The sequence below is a fragment of the Colossoma macropomum genome, unplaced genomic scaffold, assembly GCF_904425465.1.
Source record: "Colossoma macropomum unplaced genomic scaffold, Colossoma_macropomum, whole genome shotgun sequence".
In the NCBI taxonomy this organism is placed as follows: domain Eukaryota; kingdom Metazoa; phylum Chordata; class Actinopteri; order Characiformes; family Serrasalmidae; genus Colossoma; species Colossoma macropomum.
In genome coordinates, this window is record NW_023495737.1 from 209,067 (window position 1) to 230,119 (window position 21,053).

General features: G+C 39.4%; 1 protein-coding gene across 2 annotated transcripts in view; it reads right to left on the reverse strand.

Moving 5' to 3' along the window:
• Positions 1 to 15,440, reverse strand: part of pax2b (paired box 2b) — a 29,454-nt gene extending 14,014 nt beyond the window's left edge. Inside the window, exons 1-5 of one of the 2 annotated variants that reach the window (XM_036563321.1) lie at positions 15,359 to 15,401; positions 13,204 to 13,369; positions 12,286 to 12,483; positions 7,995 to 8,074; positions 7,170 to 7,289 (exon numbers count right to left, since the gene is read on the reverse strand). In XM_036563321.1, coding sequence (XP_036419214.1) covers positions 7,170 to 7,289; positions 7,995 to 8,074; positions 12,286 to 12,483; positions 13,204 to 13,369; positions 15,359 to 15,401 — 607 coding nt within the window. Of the gene's footprint in view, positions 1 to 7,169; positions 7,290 to 7,994; positions 8,075 to 12,285; positions 12,484 to 13,203; positions 13,370 to 15,358 lie in introns of both variants that reach the window. The other variant, XM_036563322.1, reaches the window with a different exon arrangement.
• Between the last annotated feature and the right edge of the window lie 5,613 nt (positions 15,441 to 21,053).

Consider the following 21,053-nt stretch of genomic DNA (forward strand, 5'->3'; position numbering starts at 1 on the left):
AAGTGCAGTAAGTACATCAACAAATATTGTTTTTGAAATATTGGTCAAATCTAAACCTCTGTCCGATGCCAATATGTTTTTAATGGTTTTAAGTAAACGTCTGCCAATATTGATATTATCGTGCATCCCTAAAATGTACTTATTTATGTGGTTTCTGACATTGCATAGCATTCTTTTATCTAAAACAATATAACGTTGTGTTGCATAGCTTAAAGCAGTAGAAACAACATTCTTGAAGCCTTAATTTTGTACGTTTTATAGATAACTGTATGTCAGAAAGTACATAAAAAGTCTATTTGAGATTATTTAACAACTCAAATTGGTTTGAAGCAAGTGTGCAATGCTAATTGTTGATCTCACCTTAGTTATTAGCTCAAAGCTGAAGAAGCAAACTTCAGACACCAGGCATGTCTTGGCTAATTGACTGCATTTAATGTAGGGGGAAAAGTTCTGTAAATGTGAATTTTCCCCAAACTGTTGCTTTAATACACTTAAATCCTCTCTTACACCAACTTGATAACACCAATCTTGGTGACTACTTCATAACCTGTGACTGAAGATGAGCAATATGTTCTTACTGAATGCCTTCACTTTATTTTTACACTAAATCTCTTATTGCTTTTCTAGAGTAATCACGTCTCTTGCTGAAGCGGTGCTCAAAATGTGATCAAGACACCAGCACACCTTCACACCTGTCAGAGATGGAGCCGGCGTTTTGCCCATCAGCGCTTATGTAATAGGCTTCACCTGGAGCCAGAATGGCTGTGGGCTTTGAGTCGCCGGCCCCCAGCCACTCGCTCCCCTGCCCTGCTGCTGCCGTATTGATCTGCCACTGTGAGGAGTGGATTCGTTTTGACGTGGAGCGGCATTAGAGCTGAGGTAACGAGGGAGGCCACTCTATCAGAGCGCAGGAGTGGCTCTGAAACACTGCGGCATGCACACCCACAGGTCATGAACCCTCTGAGAGAGACAGGAGGGTAAAGAGGAAGAGAGATGATAATAGAAGGGGGCAAAAGATTGTGATAGGAAGAATGCAGGGGAATTGAATGGAAAAGGATTGAGAGTGATAGGAATGCCATAGAGGTGTCTTCAATAGAGAGGGAGGCTTTGAATTTCTTACAGCATCATGGTAAAACCAAAAACTCTGAATGTATATTCAAATGCTATGTAGTGGACCACAAAGCAGTCTTAGCAGATCATCTGTTGACACTTTGTAGGCCTACAAATACACAATCCAAACACTGCTGGGTTCTCATTTTGAGTTAGTTTGTATGGCATATGTCAGGGGTCTGCAACATGAAGTCAGTTTCTTGTTCTAATTTTTCTGTTTCCACTTTAAATGATACAGCAGTTACATTATGGCACCATTTTAAGTTGGAGCGGAAGATTAGAACAAGAAGCTGAATGGCAAAGATACCAATAAATTTCCCATACATTAGTGCAAATTCAGGGGTGGAGGATTGGGACATGTCCCCTCCACTTTTTGAAATTGTGTGGGATCATTTTTGTAGGGCAGCATGATGGTTGAGGAAAAAAATGTGTAGCTTATATTATCGATTTTCCTTGATTTTCCATTAAATCTTCCACACCAGTCATATTGCATTGTCAAAACAAGTTAAAACCGGGAGAAACTGCATAAGTGAACATGCACTGTGTGCACACTGAGCTATGCCAAAAACATCTGTCAGTGTGCAGCAGTGCTTAGTGAAACAGGTAACCTCACAGCTAATTTCACGACCTTTATTTGTATCAGCATCACGTGATTGTCTATCTACTCTAAAAAATATGTAATTCCTATTAATAATATTGTTTGTTTTTGTGTTTTCATGTTGATATATGCCCCCTTCCATATGAACTTTTCAAATGAATGGTTTCAATTGAGTTCCTATTGAAAGGTCCTTTTTCATCATAGTTGTTTGGAAAACACACATGTACATGATGTACAGTTGTTGTGTTAAGAACTGGATGCTACATGGCTTGTTCACTGTTCCATTTAAAGCTCCCTAAATTGGATGTGTTTATTGTTTGCATCACAGCTTGTCCTTTTGTTTGTAGCATTTTTACGTATTTATTGATGAACTGGAGAAGCTTTGAAATTCTTACAAATGAGACAATGATATCATTATGAATATAAATTGATTGCCTTCATTTGATTCAGCTAATGAATCCAAATGATTTGTTGCTCCTCTCTCTTTTTCTCCGGAGTGAATGAACTTGATATAGCAGTAGTGAATCCAACCTTGACCTTATGCTTGCTGGGTTTATGTCAAGCCAGTATCAGAACAGTGGAGCACTTCAGCAGCATTTGAGTCTGCGGTCCAGCACTGGGCCGTGCATGAGGGTGACCGGTGTGATCTTTCATCTCCTTAATAGCCCGAGCGTATGAGACAGGGCTAAAGTAATAGCTCTGATATGAGGTGCTGGTGGAGGGGTTATGGGGAGTTGGTGGGGGTGCAGTATGGATGGTAGATGTTAATTTGTGAGGTAATTGCTTTTCTCGGCGGAATTGCAAATTCCCTTAAATGTCACTTCCACCTCGCTGCTCGGACAGTCATGGGTGCCTGAGACACCGCCGATCTCTCTCTCTCTCTCTCTCTCTCTCTCTCTCTCTCTCTCTCTCTTTCTCTCTTTCTCTCTCCCTCTGACTCTATCTCTCTCTGACTCTATCTCAGTGGTTTTAATTTGCAGTAATACAGTGGCGGTGGCAGATTAATAGCCGAGGTGACACCTGTGTCCCTGTGGCCGTCCCTGGTGGAGCTGTGGTGTACATAACGCGTGTCATGGCGCATTATCTCCTGCTCCATGTGTAAGGGGAGCATTATCAGAGCCTGCTGCTGATCCAGCCATGCTGTAGGGGGCTGCAGCAGTAGCAGCTGATGGCCCTGGCTGGTGTGTGGCCACAGCACAACCTGAAAACAAACCCCCGCCACCGCTAAGACCATCTATTATGTTGTCGCTGACACGGCGGCTCTTAACCCTCGCCGGGGTTTTCTCTGAGTACTGCTCAGAGTTTTTTTTCCCTTCCCTCCACTTTGAAAAGGCCCTTACTTCTGTGCTGAGTTCTCTCCTTGTTCTGCTGACATTCTCCTGTAGTTATATAGGCAATGACAACTATGACTATACATCAAGTTTGTGTGTGTGCAGCATTGCTGTGCAAGAATGCTGATCCAAATGCAGTTTCCCTCCAGGCACACAACGAATATCAGCATTCAAAGTTTTCTTTCTAAACATATGTCCCTTAAATATTACAGGGCCATGACACATTTATTACCCATGTACAGAGTTCAAAACATGCCACAATTACTTGTTAGCATTGATAATGCGAGGAGTTAAAGGAAAATAAAAGCACTTTACCTAAGTAGAAAGAAAACATGAACACTTAAATCATTGGTGCTGTAATAAGTGAGTAGAAAACACATCATCTTTCTTAAATGGTCCCAAAATGGTCCATAAGTGTAGCCATGTCTTGAACTGATGTTAATTGAGGTGCAGATCTTGTTACTCTCTGGTTTCTTTCGAGAACAACCTGTTTCTGACAACAGCACTCACTGGTCACAGTGCATTAGTGTACATAATCGCTTCTATAAATATGTATTGACTGTGAAAATTTGCATGCATGTATAAGTACATAACTGTGTATCTGAACTGTCGTTGTTATGCGTAGTGCAAGGTTTTAAAATGATGTTCTTATCAAATAAATACAATCTTTTTCTTCTTCTGAATTGCTTATATACTCAACCCTTAAGCACAAGCCTTCTGTAAATAGCATTCACACTGCTGCACAGTGTTGATATACAGTCTGTTCTGCTTTAGCTGTATTTGGCTATGCTTGCGTATATAGACAATAAAGTGCAGTCTGGGTCTGCTTTGTGGTCAGAAACAGGTCAAATCAAACATTTGTAAATGCATTTATGTAGGCTACAACATCCAACCAGTGCCTTCTCTGTGGTCAGAACAAATCATTCATGAACAAATCCAAAAGAGGCTGACATAATTCGTAGAAAACATGATTTTATATGCTTTCTGCTCATGGCACGGACAAAGCTTGATATGGACACATATCTGTATTTCAATTTGGGATGTCATTATTGTTTTTATTAGATATTGAGTGATCTATTGATTATTTTAATGATGAATCGGATAATCACACACAAGCAATTTATAACTGCGACCTTTTAATTTTATGCCATATCCATGAAATTTGTGACTACAAACATAGGTGCATTTGCGAGTTCCTGCTGGCTCCCTCTTCAGACTATTTAACATGGCTTTATAATGACCTTCCCTGTTTGTCATTCAAGTTGCAAAGTGATGACTAAGCTGATTCATTGAGTTTTTTTATTCAATTTTTTAAAATCAAGTAATCAAAACACTTTTATAGCTTTTTTAAAAACAATGCACAGTAATGTAGTAGGACAGTAGTACCTGTACAGTCTCTTTAGGGAGCGTATATGTGTTTGAGTGAGTGATTGAGTGGCTTTATTTGTATTTGCGTGACCAGATATTCACCTGGCACAGAGAAAATACACCTCATTTATTTCCCTGTACTTACTTTATGCATGATATGTGTGTATGTAGGTTGTGTCACATCCATTGATGTAAGAGTGCATAAAACCCCCCGGACCTTCTGTCCTCTCTTTCTCCATGCTCCCATCCCATCTCTCTTTTCCTCCATCCCTGCATCTCCTCAGTTCCGACACTTAAATCACGAAAATAGCCTCCCATCAGGAGGGTCATTTCAGAGGAGGGAAAACCCCTGAAACAGTCAGTCATCTTGGAGAGCACAGACCACACACACACACACACACACACGCACGCACGCACACACACACACACACGAATCTTCAGTCTCCGAGCTCCCATCATTTTCGTGGTTCAGCTATAATGTGCTGCTGTGCCCTTGCCGTGCCCAACTGAGACAGAACAAATGGAAGTAACCCATGGTGACTGATTCTCTAAGCAGGAGAATGACCCCCTTACCCAGAGCTTTGTACCATATGCCTACCAAATGCATTTGTCGTATGTATCAGTTTCACGCTGAGTGCTGTCCTTTTCTGTGAGGTGATTTAGCAGCTATGGGCTACATACAGTAAGCCATTTACCCCCTGTACATTTACCCCCTTACCAGCCAAACATCAAAATGTCACTTCCATGCTGCACCATTTGAACGTTGCATAAATGGTGACCGCATAGAAAGACAGAGTGTTCAAGCGTCTGTTCATGTTTCATTCACAATTGTTTTCCATCATATCATTATTGTGAGGTTGCACAAGCTTTTAGGGGAAAGTGAGGCACAATCTAACACATCTAGCTTTTTGCTAAATAATAATTTTTAAATAAAAGTATTTGAGCAAGATTAATATATCTTTTATGCAAACTTTGTTTCCAGTTACGTCCTGGAAAGGCAAGTGTTACCATTTACCCCATAGGTGGTGACTGAAGGGTTAGTTGTAACAATCACTAAAAAGTCTGAGAAATCAATGGAAACACAATTAATTCAGTATTATTCAATGCTATTTTTTTTAAAAAGATGAATTTTCCAACCTAAATGCATAGATATAAGCATCTAAACTAAAATGATTAGTGAGAAGAGGCTGTCAAGCCCTGAAAAATATTTTTGACCAAAAATTGGAAGAGCTAATATCGGAATCATAAAAAATGAAATATATTTCAATTTTATGACATCTATAGTATGTATCTGATAAATCGTCTCTCATTGTATTCATTAGGACACTTAGTTGTCTCACTGCGGTACCCCAACGTGTGGAGGCTGCACTTCAGCCTGGCTAGCGGCCTTCTGGGTGAATCTTGAGAGATGGTAATGAGAGGATGACCAAAAGCATGTTCTACATAAACTGTTTGACTATATAAAAAGGTTTGTCCCCTACAGAACATTGACAAAATGAAATTCAAACTTATTGTAGTGTACAACAATCAATTTTTTGTTGTCGTAATATGAAAATTTAGAGTGTGTTATTAACTAATTAAACAATATTGTATGTATATGTAAAGGTAACAGTTTTAGAATAGTAGTATTTTGCAAGTTTAAGTGTAATTGAACTAACAATAACATGGTGGCAAATCTGTATAGTTGTCATTAATGTGCTTGTAAAGTAGCATTTTAACTGGAAACTCAATGTTATATAGCAGTTCTAAACAAACCTAGTGGTCTGATTAATAATTTCTCATTGAATGGGATTTTATCTAACATTCTGCAAAGCGTATCCAACCGTTTCTATGAAAGAATCCAGTTGTGGATGCACCATGGTCAAATGTAAACCACAATTACTTTTGCATTGCTCAAATTAGTCATTAGATTTGTATTGCATTATCATCTGAGGTGATTTTCATTAGACAGAAAAGTGAAAAACAAGCTTGAGCTGATCCAAGGGGTCTAAACCTGCTCCAGATTCTTGCAATGCTTCTGCACAGAGAGGGTTATATTACCCCTTGAAAGGGTACCCTTTAATAGTATACAGAAGAAATACTTCAAGTGTGTATATGTCCTGTAAAATGCAGAAGGACAGGAGGAAATGAGGGGGCCCTTGTGCTGAATGTCTTCCTGCGACCGCCTCTACTGTCTTGTTTGACTGAGTTGGCTAGTTGGCTGCATCAGTCTGACACGTAATTACTGAAGCGCTCTTAATCACAGCAGAGTAGATTAACCATAGGGACACCAGGTCACGGCGTCACAACCAAAACACTGGATTACGTCACCTTTCCTCATACTTTTAGACCAATAGAAACACAGATGGAGTGGTAACACAGGGCTCACGTGCTTTAGAATTGGAATTAATGCCAGTAATAAATCAGCATGTGCTAACAGTCTTAATGTGCAGCACAGAAGGTGTGACTGCACAAATTCCATTTCCTTTTACTTCATTATTAGAAAACATGAACATAGACAATGTCACTGGGGTCTTTGTGCAATTTAAGAGAAGAAGAGGAAAAAATCCTTCAGTTCTGACTTTTTCACACATCAGTTCCTTATACAGTACAACAGCTCTCACTAAAGGTCAGACTGCAAGCAACCCTTTCAGCGTCAGGTCAGAATTCCTACAAATGAGCCTTGAATTACTGGGAAAATAAAAAGGGAAATCAGGGACAAAGTCTCGCAGCTGTATCTAAAGCAGCCAGTTTTAAAAAAAAGAAGAACCCCATATGCTTACCGTCATCTCTTTTCCTCTTCTCTCCGTTGGAACGAGGGATGCCCAGAATGCCATTGATGGAGTAGGAGCCTACAGGATCGCCGGATCCACTTGAGACTGGAGGGGACGCCGTGCTGGGGACTGCAGAGGGAGGGATGAGGAATAAACTGAGTAACATTTAAATGCCTGAAAAGGCCCTGTAGGTTTAGGAATGTCCACTCAACAATGTTCTATTACTTTTTCTTCATACTTAACCTGAACTGGTAGTATCTGTCGGTTTAGCATCAGTAAAGTTTGTTTTATAATCTGTTCATCTGCATGCAAACTGAGCTTTTATTGACTCAATGACAAAAATCTCCATTGCTCTTGTGTAACTATGGTTCTTTGTCAAAACATAAAGGTCTAATATTTTATTAGAATTAAACTGGTAAATTCTTTTATTAATACCAAAGCTGGCAGCTGCATAAAGTGTATATGTGCTGAACTAAGCTGAGCTGTGCGTACAGCTAATATTGCAGTAGCAACAAGTCACAAAAGCATCTTCAAAATGTTAACTTTATAAGAAACTTCATTTACATTAATTAACCTGATTTGTTCCAAGTAATTCTGGACCATTTCTTTCTTCTCAAATCGTGTTTAAAAATAAAATTAAAATAAAAAGCAAGGAAAAAGAGGTGACCAAGTTGTGATACAAGCTGTAATCCGAATCTGATATAGTCAAAATGACAGAGAGAGTTTACAGGACACAGATTTCACCTCAACCCTAAAGTAGAACTTTATTCTGAGGGTCATATTAAGTCTAGAACCAATCTACAAAACTATAGCAGTGCAGCAGATTGAGCTCACCTATAGTGTGTCCTGGTGTTGAGAGGGATGTTCCGTCAGGTGAAGGGTGGTACTGCTGCTGAACTTTAGTCCGAATAATCCTGCGGAGTGAAGACAGCACGGGTTATACATGTGAAACTGCAGAATCCTTGCAGTCTGAATGCTTCTCTCTGATAACTGCACATTATCAGCTTCTTTCACACTGTAGGGAGGCTCTGTAGATGTAGCAGAGACGGTCTGATGGAGCAGGCATCCGCAAAGGTGTGTGCAGTTTTTAGCCAAGCTAGAAATGGAGTCGATGTACCTTTTAAAGTGAGAGGTTGAGAAAAGCTCGAGCTGCAATTTGGCTTTGGGTGATCTTGCAAACAAAGCATGAAATCACATCAATTCACCTCAATGATCGACTTCGCCATCCTTACCTGCCCTACACTAATCATCTCTCTCTCTCTCTCTCTCTCTCTCTCTCTCTCTCTCTCTCTCTCTCTCTCTCATACACACATACTTACAAACACCCCCCCACACACACACACACACTTTCTCTCTCTCTTCTTGAGGAAAACCTCAGAGCTGGTGTGGATGAGGTTTTATTGATCCAAACTCAGGAATAAAAAGTTCTGGATTAGCCACATGGGCAAACGGATGCAAATAGAAGGCTATAAATTACATGTGACAGGAAAGCAATAGTTCCTCAGTGCTCTTGCACCAGCTTACACCAGCATCTGATTCCTTTAATCCGAGAGTCACTTTGGGGAGAGAGGAGGCCGTCATGCTCGTTTGTAAACTTATGCTTCATTCATCATCAGTGACAATGTGTCTGTTGTAATTCAAACATGCAAAAATTGGCTCAGAAAAAAAGGTTTTTGCATGTTGTATCTACATAAAAAAAAAGTAACTTTATTTATTTCAAGTCATTTTGCAGCATTTCTGTTGGTAAAAATCTTTTTTTTATTTTCTTTTTCCTTTGGACAGTAATTGAACTAAACCACACACTGTCTGTATTAAAAAACAGTCTCAGGGAAAAAAAATATACTAAACTGTCCCTGGGGTGGTACTCTTCACGTCACTGGGGTCTCTAATGCCCTTAGTTAGTTAAAGGAACATAATTGTACCATGTTCTTTAGCAGTTATATTTTTTATTTGCATACATTTGTTCTATTTTAAAATGTTATAAAAAGGTTAGACTGTGCACCTTTTCTCCTGGGAAAGTGAATGATAAAACTAATTTGAGGCACACAGTTTGACCTTAAGATCGTTGTTGTATGTTTTAAGGTACATTTACACTGTTTGCACCTTCGTAAACAAAAATGTACTTGTTAAGTACTTTTTTTCTGATAGTGTACACTGCCAAAAAACTTTGGAGCGATGCCATAAAAGGTTCTTTAAACCTCATGCATTTGGTTGTGTGGACTTTAAAGAACCTCCATGTAATCGTAAAGGTTCTGAACTGTACATCCTAGCCAAGAACCATGTAAGAACGTTTATTATTAAGCATGTAGAAAGAAAACTTTGGAATAGCAGACTAATTGCACTGTAGGTTTATACAGACAATGGGCCTCATTCACCAAATGTCTTCCTAAGTTTTTTCTTAAATTTGTTCTTGAGAAAGGTCCTAAGAAAAAGTCTGATTCAGATTCATGACATGTTCTTAAACTACAGAATTGTTTCACACCTTTGCGCTCTTGAGTGGGTATAGATTCTGTTCTTACCTAAGAACAAATCCCAAATAAAAGAACATTGATGAATGTCCGAATCTTTGTGAAAACTGCATAAGTGGGTTTTAATAAGAGATTTCTTCTTATGAACGGTTGGTGAATGAGGCCCATTGTTTGTTCTTGTTTTGCAGATGTTTACCTATAGCCATTTACATGCTTATGTATTTTTCATTTCCTAGCCCATAGATAATATCGATCACAAAAACCTTTTCTAATTTATTTTGGCTGCTGCCTTGTAATATTTGTGTTGCGGCCGTCTTATTCAAAAGTCAAGAATGTACCCATTAAAATGATGGCTGGGCTCATATTGACATTGGATGAAATGTGTATGATTGTAGCTAAAATCTTGGCCCTTAGGCCAACGCTTCAGCAGTGATCACGTATCAATATTTATTTCTAGCTTCTTGTTCTCTTTTTCGTCCTCTCTCTTTTTCTCCATGAGAGTAATTTGACCCCCTGACTGCAGCGGGCTGTATAAATCCAGCAGCTTTGTACAGGATCTGTGTTGCTGTTATTGAAGAAGTAATTTGAGAGAATGAATTAATGACACAGCCGCAGCTGAAAATCCCCTGAAGAAATATTAAAATTGCCTTACATGTGAATCAATAATATTGAGTGCCGTTGAGGTTTGTTTGGATGTCTTGTGGTCAGTGCTGTGTGTGGCTGGTAGAGGAGCAGACACCTCAGTGCAACAGGACCTCAGTAAGAGTTAATAATGCATGCCAAAGAAAAGTGCTTAAAGCTAAAACGTCCTCTCACTATCAACAGGAACAAGCTCAGCTTTCTGCACCCATACGACAGTAAAACAAACAAGAAAACACGGTGACTGTGGTGTCCTTCTTTGTGAAAGATATGTAATATAAATTAATGCGGATATCGTCAGTACTTAAAGAACCCTCACCAACTGCGTATTTCATTATAAAGAATGTAATTAGATGTGTTTATATATATATATATATATATATATATATATATATATATATATATATATATATATATATATATATATATATATTAATGGTACAAGCAAAAAAGAAAGAAACATGGTATGTCTCTTTCTTTCTTTCTTTTTTGTTTGTTTCTTGCTTTCTCTCTCTCTCTCTCTCTCTCTCTCTCTCTCTCTCTCTCTCTCTCTCTCTCTTTCTACCATGGCCTCCATGCATGAATGAACCAACCCAGTTTTATTATTATTAAAAATATAGACACAGAATTGGAATGAGTTCTGTGTTTCATCAGTTAGGAAGCTCTCTCTGCCTTCTGAAGAATAATGGAGTTAATCACAGCTCGGTTACAGCTGCACAATCACATTACCTTACAGTCACATTTTCATTTTTACTCCTAATCAAAGACTTAGTCTCTCATTTCTAAATAACCAGCTTGAATTCAATTAAAATTCATAAAAGTTTAAGGAGCACCCTTTAATTATATTAATGTGGCCTACATGTTGAATTTCTCATACATTTGTGTGAAAAGCTGCTCAGATGGGTCTTTTTAGGCAACCACGAGGCATGAAATGAAGGCTTTTTTCATGCTTTTCTCTGTTCTTGTGCTAGACTGCTCTATTCTTCTGCAGGGCCTCATTAAAATGTAACGCAGAGGCTGGCTTTATGGAAGAGTGCACCTTCCCCTCCTCTCTCTCCATCTTTTACTGCCTCTACACCACCACGTTTTTGCTCCTTATCAGTAACCACTGCCTCGCCTGCGCCTCGCACCTCTGCATGCAGAGCCTCGGCCCAGTCACTGGACTTTTAGTTCTAGATTTGTCTGTTGAGTATTGAATTATTGGTTGAGTATGTTGTGGTAGACTCGCTTTTATCTGAGCGATTTACGCCACAAAACAGGGACAGTGCATCATACTCTGTGAACAGCTATTTGCCCCTTGTTTGTTCATTTATTTATTCACTACTGAGAAGTATTTATTTTATACTTTAAGTATTTATTTTGTTATAATGTTTGTTATCGTGGATTTCATTTATTTGTTTATTCATTTGCTAATATATGTGGGCGAAATTCTGCTCAGTTTCTATCTATCTATCTATCTATCTATCTATCTATCTATCTATCTATCCATCTATTTGGGCGGTTAAGTAAATAAAAAATCTTTATTTCATAAACCCGTGTTTCTCCCCATCAGGCTCGTGAGGAACACTCGCTCACTCACTCTGTCGCGCGCTCTGTTGCCCCGGTGGGGGTCTTCTTGCAGCGCGGAGGCGCGAGCCGCTTCACACCAACACATGAACGCGCGTGACGCTCATAAGTCCGATCGCAGCAAAACGAGGCATTTAATACAGAGAACCAAACAACAGCCTGTTAAACTACCACACTATTACACCCATCTGGTATCCCCCCTCTTTCTTTCTTTCTTTCTTTCTTTCTTTCTTTCTTTCTTTTCTCTTTGCTCATTTATTTATCTATTTCATCTTTTTCTTGTTACTCCTCTTCCTCGCTGTGTACACTGTCTTGTTAATGATGAGGCTGAGATGTGACTCCGCTCTGTCACAGTCCTCTCTGTTTGCTCCCTCCACGTACAGATATACACATATACACAGATTCTGCGTGTCTCCACATTCAGCAGTAAGAATTCTCGCAGTGTTTCCTACCTGTTTATGGAGGAGACGCTGGGGACGGTGTCGTTATCGCAGATGCCCTCCGCCAGCAGTCTGTCCCGGATCTCCCAGGCGAACATGGTGGGGTTTTGTCTCTTATAGTCCGCGATCTTATCCACCACTTTGGGTGTAGCGACCTTTGGCTTGGAGCCTCCGATTACTCCAGGCTTTATACTGCCCGTCTCATAGTACCTACAGCCACGGTGCACACAACAAGCACATTACAACACATTTATAAATCAGACAGTACGTTTATGAGTCAGACAGTACGTTTATGAGTCAGACAGTACATTTATAAATCAGACAGCACATTTATAAATCAGCTCTGCTCATTTTACCAGACTTGGCTTGTCTTTGAGAATGTCTTCAGTCTAAGGAGAAAGGTACTAAATAGACTCAGGGTTATGTGATGAGGCTTTATTTATTTATTTATTGATTTATTTAGTTATTTATTTATTTATGCAACTGACAATTTAAAGTGGAGCAAAATGGACTCTTCTGAAAGCTTTTATACTGTAAGCGCTAATGCAGCAAGAAGCAAGTGAATTATTATTAATATTAATATTATTAAGGGTCAGTTGTCCTCTGCCCACACCCTGGCCCAGGGTCCAAAAAATCGTACACATAAACACACAATTTGCGCATAAAAAAAATCATTATTAAACCAAGTCACCAGCTGAAAGAAATGCAGTATTTCAGGCACATTCAGTTTCAATTACACCACCATTAAAGCTAATTTTGCTGTGGTCTACAGGGCTGGCGTTTTTATGACGTAATGAATACAGGTATTTAATGTATTTTTTAAATCTTCTTGTGGATTGTTTGATTTGTGGTTTATTTAAACTTACTTTTCAATAGCACAACTCTCTCTCTCTCTCTCTATCTCTCTCTCTCTCTCTCTCTCTCTCTCACCTGCCCAGGATCTTGCTCACGCAGCCATGGCTGACCCTCAGTTGTCGGGATATGTCACAGGGTCTGACACCCTGGTGGGCCAGCTCTACTATCCTCTGGCGCACCACGTCAGGTAGCGGTCTGCCGTTCACGAACACCCCACCTAGCTGGTTCACTCCGCCTTGCCCTACAGGGGACACAACAGCAGTAGAGGAAAAAAATAACATTACACAAGCTGGTTTACAGTGCCATGCCCTAAAGGAGACAGAAACACAGGGAAATATATCCTTAATGTCCACTAACTGCTTCACTCCTCCATGCCCTACAGGAGAGACCACAGCAGAGCAGGAACATCCAACTTTACGCTAGCTTCTTCACTCTTTCTCTATAAAGAAGATAATAGTAGTAGGAAAGTGTAACATCACTGGCTGGTTCATATACACTGTACACTATAGAACAGACAAGAGCAGTAAGGCCTGGCAGAACATTAGGCTGCACTGTCTTATGCCCTAAACAATAGGTGTCCAGGTAAATATAACAGAGAAAATATTACATGAATAATTACATGAATTAATTCAGTATCACATGCCCTACTCGTGAACAAGAGCTGCACACTAAATAGAAAAAGTTGGCTCATTATCAGATGCCCTATAGTGGAGGTAACAGCAGCGTGGAAACAAACCTGTAACACGAAAACAGGTATAGTGATGTATCGGATGCTTTAATCGCGATTTAAACCGTTCAGAACACCGCGGTTTTATTTCAGTATTATTACATTTATTATTATTATTGTAACCCTTGTTAGTATTATTAAGGATTTACTATTTGATTTTTCTTTTCAAGTCAAGGCCTTAAACTGAGCACAGCAAACTGGCTGTGGCTTCAGTCATTTCAATATTATCGTAGGTCTTATGCTTTATTATTGTGCATAGTAGGATTTTTTTCACCCTTAAATTCATTATTATTTTAGTATATAAACATAAATATTTTTTAAGTAGTGTAGAAAGTTGCCTCCGTGGTCATTAAGATGATGAGTGTGTGTGTTCAATAAAGCTGCTAGAATATTATTTAATATTTTTCAACTAAAATATTTTTTCTCTTTTATCGTCAACTAGATTTAAATTCAGTCCAATTTTTATTGTCTTTTCCCGCCTGATTTTTTTTTGCAACTACGTGAGCGCAGATTATTTTTAGTTATTTTTTATTTTATTTTTTTTTAAGTGGAGAAGTAGCCAGACCTTATTTTTAAAACGATTAAAAAGGAAAAATGAAAATGAAAATAAGCCCTGCTGTTATTACTCATGTAATAACGGTCTGGTCTGCCTTAATTGTGGTATATAAAAAATAATGAACACTATTTATTTATTCATGTATTTGCTTTCCAAGACATCCTAAAATCATAATTTTCTTTTTAATATGACAATAATTTCTCCAGCCGTGTTCTCCTCTCCTCTCTGATCAGCCGGTGCTCCTTCTGATTAGCCTGATTATATTACGCTCTGTTCATTTTCCTCTCTTCGTAATTAGAAACCATTCAGACTTTCAGTCGCTCATGTTTCACATCACTGAAAAGAATTTGTTCGTAAAATATGATACTGAATATATAATACTAAATCGGTTCGTCTATATATAACGCTGTTGAAATGAACAGATTATTTTTAACTCACAAATGGTAACAACAGTTTGAATTTCCATATTATTTACATATTTTTATAACACGTTGCTGTTTTGTGCTTGTGTGGAATCTTTAACGGTAAAAAGGCGCAACATATTTTAAATTTTGAATTAAAAAAAATGAAAACGCCGATGTTACACATCCCTATTTAGATTAAACAAGAAATATTTTGCATGTATTTATATAGTAATCAAATAAAATAATACATAATCTAAAATGAATAAAATGTATTCCATTTATATTACTTTTTATAAATCCTCAAAACGTGAGTAGTGAAATAATATTAGTATTAAATTCGTGTGTTCAGCCGGCTCCAGTGCTGTTAGTGTGCAGTTCAGCTGAACTGAACCTTGTTTTTGTATTTAGTGCTGAATGTTATTAGCATGACATTGCTGCACACAGGCCTCTACCAGTGTAATGAAGAATATCTCTCTCTCTCTCTCTGTGTTACGGATGTGTGTAAGTGTGAATAAATGGTGCTGGTTTGGGTTGAGGACTCACTGTGCATGGCGGAGAAGGGGTCTGCTTTGCAGTGGATGTCCATGGGGCAGCAGAGCAGGGACAGGTAATCAGCTGAAGCCGCCGTCTCGCTTTCTTTATGTGGATAATTACGGAGAAAAAAATAGAAAATCGAGTGTACAGTGGCGGCAGCGGAGCGCGGTTCCCTCCGGGCTCCGACCGGACACCGCGGGCAAACTTCAGCGAGTTCCCTCACGTGGGAGGAAAAGGCAACAAACAAACAAAACAACAACAACAACAAAAGCCTGCAGTCGACCCTGCGCTCGCTCAGGTGTCGACCATGACCGGAGCTGGTGGTCGTCAATGTTTATTTAAAAAATGCTTCTATTAAAAAATGCCGGTCGCTCGTGCCATCGGTGTGTCCTAAATCCCCGGTGGCCTCGGTCAGTAGCCCCGGTCAGCAGCCGGTGCGGAGAGGCTGGTGAATGAGAGGAGGCGCAGGTGGACGTTCCCCGTTGCCGTTTGGAGAGGCGCTGCGCGCGGGCTGGCCGGAGAGCAGCCCCGGGCCTGTGCTGTGGGTGTAGGTGTGTGTACGGAGCTGCAGCTTCCTTGCTTTGCTTATATGGATGAGCTGTGGGACAAAAGGCAGGAGACTCCAGCGGGTGTGTGATTCGCCAGCGTAAAGAGGAGCAGCTGCAGCGAGGAGGGCCCTCCGCCTGTCACTCCAAAGGGGGAGGGGGATGAGGGGAGAGGAAGGTGGGCGACGGAGTTTACGAGGAATCCAGCGAGAAGGCAAAACCGAGAAGTTCAGGTGGTCATTTTTTTTCTGCGTGATTATTTCTACCTTCGGCTTTCAGCCTCGCGCGCCTCCTCTGAAGGAATTCAGCGCTAAAATAGACAGTAGACACAGAAACCTCTGTTATCCATCCCTAAAGCACACTCGCATTTAAAGTGATTATTATTGTTTTATTAGTATGCTTACTAAAACAGTGCATGCTCAATGATGTCAGGTGTTATTATTAATGTTATTATGATTTTATTATATTATTAATGGAATGTGTATGTTGCTACATCTTTACCGTTCATGTGTTTTTTTCCTCTTTATTTCTCCGTCTTGTTTTGATTTCTTCCTTTCTTCTCCTGGCTGATGGTGCGCGAGCACACTGTAGATGGCGCTGTGCAGTTTGCACCCAGCTGCTGAAAAGAAAGAAAAGAAAAAAAAGGAAAAAGGTTAAAAACTTCCTCGCAGGTTTCAGCCTGATACCAGTAATCATTACTGGATGAATCCGCTTTGGCTGAAGCAGACAGGAGCTGCTGATTCTGGTGATATCTGACGTGTTTCCGCCTCTTTTGAGTGAGTTGATTATTCAAATTATGAAGAATTTTTCGTCTCTGAATCGACTCTGAAGGATGATGCCAGTAGCTTTGCAGATATAAAGGCCTGATCACTGCTGGTAAAAAGGCTTTCCCCCCCTGCAAACTGGTTTATTCTATTCCTGTTATCCAATAACCGAATACAGGGCTGTTTTATTGAAGACGTATTAAAAGATATATACATACATATATATATATATATATATATATATATATATATATATATATATATATATATATAAACAAATCTTAAAATCTTGAATATATCTAAATAAAAAATAAATAAATAATGGAAATGGTAAAATATTCAAAGATTTCGTGCAAAAAACAAACAAATAAAATAAATAAAATAAATAAATAAATGAGCAATGTAAATTGTCTTCAGAAAACGTAAAATGATGTAGCATCTTAACATTACAAAAACGTGCAAAAAACTTGCCTCAAAAAGGTACAAATATCTAGTCGTCTTGATATGTCCAGTTAAGCTGAGCTATAATGACCCCCAAAATAAGACCTAAAAATGATGCTGCCTGCCTCCAAAATTCACAGATTGAAAAATTACCTGCATTTCCGTCAGAAGACCTAAAATTGTTCAGTGTGTCTCGATAAAACCGCGTTCAGCTCTCAGAATGAATTTTAGTGCCTACAAAGCAAAAACCGTCGTTTACAAAAGAGCGTCAAAAGGGCCAATAAGGTGGTCGCCTGTGTCTCAGGGCCCTGGTGTTTTGGTGTTTTTGGTGTTTTGGTGTTTGGGATGGGGGGCAGGTCTGCGTGCCTATGTGCCTCCTGGTTGGGTTAGAGGATGATTTTGGAGGAGCTTCTGCTACAATATGCAGCACTCTGGGCTGCAATTTCACCCTCCGCTGCACACTTAGCCCAAAGCTACATTTTTCTTGTCTGAAGCCCCCCTCCCCTCTTCCTCTCCTGCCCCTCCCCTCCTCAGGCTTCCTCCACTTGCCCTTGCGCTCTGCGCGTTTTGCCTCTTTGTGCGCTAGAATTAAGTGGTGGCGTGTTTTTCTTTTTTGCGTTGTTGTTGTTGTTGTTATTATTGTTGTTGTTTTATAGAGAAATTGTACAACTGTTTGCAAACAAACTCGGTGAATCAGCGCTTTATTTACTCCCGGCCCACCAAACCTCCACTCTTGCCCACCCCTTGGTGGCGCGTGCACCCCGCGCAGGGTCACTGAGCCCCTGCTTTGAGCGCGCGGGCAATTACAGCGGCTCGTGTCCTCCTTAAAAACTATTTAAATTAGCATAGGGCCGGGAAGAAGCGCATCACCGCTGAATGTGTGTTGTTGAGGTTTGTTTTGGTCCTCGCGCAGCTCACGGGGAGATGTTCTTCGCTTGTTCTGCCTGTTTGAACAGTTATTGTGGAGCTCAGATGATTTTGTGACGTGTTCAGTAGGAACGACTCCAGTTTCTCTAACTTAAAGTGAAGCTGATGGGAAACGTGCTGATGGCAGAGTTTCTGCTGAACTCCTCAGTGAACTGTGAGCTCTCTGTGGACCTGTCTGTGAATATGATAGGGAGCGCGAGAGCAGCGGCTGTGCGAGCTCCACCGGAGCGCACTGCTCCTCCTGCTCGTGGAATGCGCGCTGTATCAGTGAGAGGAGGTAAACTCTCCCCCTCCGCTGCCTCTAATACCCCTAAAGGCTCCGTCACCGATCGATAAGGAGCTACGGAGCATCACAGAGAGCAGGAGGAGCCAAGCACATTTCACAATTCAGTGCAGTTTCTGTTCACCACTATTCACTCCGAGGAACAGTGCAGTATGAGAGTTATTACAGGAATATAGGGTCTGTTTCCTGGACAGGGAATAAGGCCAGTCCTGGACTACATTTCCTGTCAATGGAGCATCTCTATTCTGAATGCTGTGTAGTCTAGGACTAGACTTGATCCCTGTCCAGGAAACAGACCCTACGCGTCTATAGGACAGTAATAACTGTCGTATAGCACTGTTCTTCGCAGTGGACGGTGGTGAATAAAAGCTGTTCTGAAATGTGAAATGTGGTGAGCTCCTCCTGCTCTTCGTGATACTCTGCGGATGTGCACATTTTCTTTTTGTCTTTCCTTTTTCTTTCTTTTTTTTTTGCCTTCTTTCAGTTGCACTGTTATATGTGTTTATTATTTTTTCCCTTCCAGTTTTTATTTTTGCTCTCTCACTACACACTTTATTCGTGGGAAGAGCTTTAATTTCAGTTTTGTTTCTTGCGTTAAAAGCAGCATTTTCAGTTTGGTCGTCATGAATGGCCAAGACAAACTGATCAATAAATCTGTCCAGAACTCTAGTTTAGAATGAAGAAACTGTCCTGCTTTTCTGCTTATTCATAATGATAACTAACATTATTATTTTCATTATTATTATTACTAGTAGTAGTATTAGTATTAGTATTAGTATTAGTATTATTAGTAAACAATAAAACAAATGAAAAATAGTTGTCAACGATGATAATAATAATAATAATAATAATAATAATAATAATAATAATAATTGTTGTTGTTGTTGTTGTTGCAATTTTCCAAAAGTAGAAGGTAGAAATGATCCGTGCTGCTGAAACCAGATCACTTTTATTATTTACATGAAATATTAAGGTCTGTGTAATTGCTATACATTTGTAATGCTTTGGCGACCCCTTATTGAGACAAAACAGAAGTAGTATATAAGGATGTAATAATAGTCTCAGGTGTAATGAGAGTGAGCAGGTCCGTCATCGTTATGTGGAGTGTGTAGGATCTGTGAGAAGGTGTGTGATGTGTGGAATGTGTGTGAAGTGTGTGGAGCATGTGGAGTGTGCGGTTGTGCGCTCATGAGGGAACAGATGGAGGGCGCGTGACGCCGCCACAGATTGATTTCGCGCGCGCCTTTAATTTCGACATAATTAATTAGATCATTACAACTGTTTTCCATTGATCTTACCATTTAGGGCCAAAATTAAAAGGTGAATCAGTTAGCTCTTTACTGGATCCGTGTTTTCTCTTTACAGAGGGGTAGCCTGCGTTACACACCCACCTCCCCAACATACATATGTACATACATTTATACATACATACACACACTTATGTGCGTACATGCATATATACATAAATGAGAAATGAATGAATGGCCAAATGAATTAGATTATAGCCCACATGACCACAAAGTGTTTACTGTACAGCACAATCAGTATTACTGTGAGAATCAGTCAGTGTTTTTTAGACTGGATTATATATATATATATATATATATATATATATATATATATATATATATATTCATACTTTCATATATGTGTGTGTGTAATTGAATGGCTGAGTAAGGCAGTTCACTTTGAACGCTGAGCTGCTTCTGGCTATTTCGAGTTACTGTCTTTACTGCATTAAAAGTTGCATGAATTTCAAGTATTTAACTTTTACAGCTGTTGGGCCACTATTTTAGATAATAAAATTAATACCGCAGAAATATGCTTCCGTGACTGCCGCCATAAAATGCAACACCCTGAAAAGATAAATTAGGCTAAATATTGAAATGAGGATATTTCAGAGGATATTTCACACGTGAGCTAACAGCTTAGAACTGAATTTGTGAGCCAGTGTGCTGATATTACACCCACACACAGTAGCAGAATTAAAAAACAAACACTAGAATTAGCAGCTAGTTCTAATTTCTAATAATGTAAACATATTAACTTAGGTCTTATTATTAATGTTATTATTATTATTATTATTATTATTATTATTATTATTATTATTGATTATTATTATGTTTTTGCCACCACTGTTTTCACAACACTCTCAAAACAAGTGTGTTAAAAGCAACATATTGTGCCATTAACTGGACAAATCTGTTTATCTAATTAAGCAAAACACATTTTATGTTATGCTACTTTTGACATAAAATGTGCTGACAGGTAACAATGACACAAACTGTGTTATTATTGAGCACATCCTGTTTGAGAGTGCACTACCACTACATCTTCAGGAGTGAGCAGCTTACATTAGAGCCATTGATTCATTTTTGCTTTTCACACTTGTACTGTAGTGATATTTTAGGCCTGTTTTGTGGCATTTTTTAAAAGTAAGCTATGTTATTCTTGCTTCTTACACACTTGTAAAAGTAACATCTTACCTTCACTCACAAGCTGTTTCTACATGTTTCATCTCCACACATCACCTCACCTCATTCACCCTGCTGTGATAAGGTTAATCAGTTCCACTTCTACACACCAAGGAACTAAAGTGAACCAACAGGACCCCAAAGATCCTGCAGTTTGCACATGGTTTTCATTTTTCACAGTTTAAATTGTGCCTTGTTATGTTGAGATCTGCTGAATGGAGTTTGGACATTTGCTTCTGTTTCTCTGTTGTAAGTTTTTCAAGGCAAACT